Source organism: Mastomys coucha, unplaced genomic scaffold, assembly GCF_008632895.1.
Source record: "Mastomys coucha isolate ucsf_1 unplaced genomic scaffold, UCSF_Mcou_1 pScaffold15, whole genome shotgun sequence".
In the NCBI taxonomy this organism is placed as follows: Eukaryota; Metazoa; Chordata; class Mammalia; order Rodentia; family Muridae; genus Mastomys; species Mastomys coucha.
In genome coordinates, this window is record NW_022196897.1 from 72,386,150 (window position 1) to 72,387,895 (window position 1,746).

Genomic DNA, 1,746 nt, shown 5'->3' on the forward strand with positions numbered 1-1,746 from the left:
TGTGGACCCAATGAGATCAATCACTTCTACTGTGCAGACCCACCACTCATGGTCCTTGCTTGCTCAGATACCTATGTGAAAAAAACTGCCATGTTTGTGGTGGCAGGATCCAACCTCACCTGTTCCCTCACCATCATTCTCATCTCCTACATTTTCATCTTTGCAGCCATTCTGCGAATGCGTTCTGCAGAGGGGAGGCGCAAGGCCTTCTCTACTTGTGGGTCCCACCTGACGGCTGTTACCATCTTTTATGGAACATTGTTCTGCATGCACCTGAGGCCCCCCTCTGAGACATCTGTAGAACAAGGGAAAATTGTGGCTGTCTTTTATATCTTTGTAAGTCCTATGTTAAACCCATTCATCTATAGTCTGAGGAATAAAGATGTTAAAAATGCAATAAGGAAAGTTATCCAGAAATGATTGTTCAGAATTGCTCACAGGTATGTAAAAATGTTATTATCTGACACAGTACTGTGTGTTTCAAATAAACAACTTCCATGTCACACATTTTATTTTGCATTTCTTAATTCACCTGTCAAATTTACTAATTTGTATTAATTTGTTCAGTGGAGATTACAGTGCAATCTCAATGATTTTTTGTAGCATAATAATACAGAAACTGGGCCAGGAACATTGTTTATTTTTAATCAATGTAGAACATAAATGTATCCATTGAACTAACACTGACCCAGAGTTATAAAATATATAGTTTCCCCATGCTCTGAAAATGGCAATTCTTTGAGTTACGTATTTGCTCAATAACTTCCATAGTTTACATGGAACGTAGAATGTATGTTTGTTTATTTTTAATACAAATTGTAAGGCAATAAAAACCTTTTATGTATTTAACTAATGCTTTCTTAAAATATATATCTTTCAAATGATATTAGTGAACCAGTGGCAGAATTAATGAACATTGGGTGTTTGTTTGGAATGAAAAGTTGGTGTTCGATATGCTTTGTAGTATTTTTACAGTTATGCATGACCCTCAGTTTGTAACCTCTCCTAGATCCTTCAGGGGTAAAAAAAACCAGTGATACCCCAAATCCATCTTTTTTTATCTAATAGATTTATATACATTGCAGGAATTATGGGTACTTATGCACTCTTGGTCAATCTACTGTGGAGTCCTGATGGTCTTCAATGCCTGAATTCTAGCCTCTCTTGCAAAATGGACTGACATGTTGTCAATCTAGTCTATGGGTACAAGCTCCCCATTTTCTTGACACCAGATTCTTAGGCTTTTCCTTTACTCAGAATGTGATTCCTAGGTAGCATTTCAGTACAGGATGGAGATAGCGATCCATTGTCACAGAAGTGTGGTAGCAAAGGGAAGAGCAGTATGGTCTCCTCAGAACATTTTCATTCTGCCAGGAGAGTTGCACATCCCTTGTCGATTCTTTGTACACAGCTGCCTTAGATGGTTTAACCTTAGCAGGGCATCTGAATTCCTGTGGATCTGTGACCTCACAGTAACATTTTAATCTACTCATTGATTGCTCCAAAGCTGTATGCATGGTTTTGTCTTTTTCAGTATTTATATTTATATATGGTTAAATTTATTTTAGGTTTTCATCTTAAGGGTGTAAAGGTATTGCATTACAGGCCTGGGGCAAAGGCCTGAGCTGATTATTTAACATACCAAAGTGGATTTGGGCTCTAGGTTCTCCTGGCACTACTCAGTCCCTACCTGGCATACCCAACCCTCTGCCCTGAACTTGCCAGCCCAGTAGCTGGGCTTCCACT

At 38.7% G+C, this 1,746-nt stretch overlaps 1 protein-coding gene across 1 annotated transcript in view; it reads left to right on the forward strand.

Moving 5' to 3' along the window:
- LOC116091684 (olfactory receptor 1030-like) overlaps positions 1–420 on the forward strand; it is a 901-nt gene extending 481 nt beyond the window's left edge. Inside the window, exon 2 of the mRNA XM_031373215.1 lies at positions 1–420. Within this exon, the coding sequence (XP_031229075.1) occupies positions 1–420 (420 nt within the window).
- Positions 421–1,746: the final 1,326 nt, after the last annotated feature.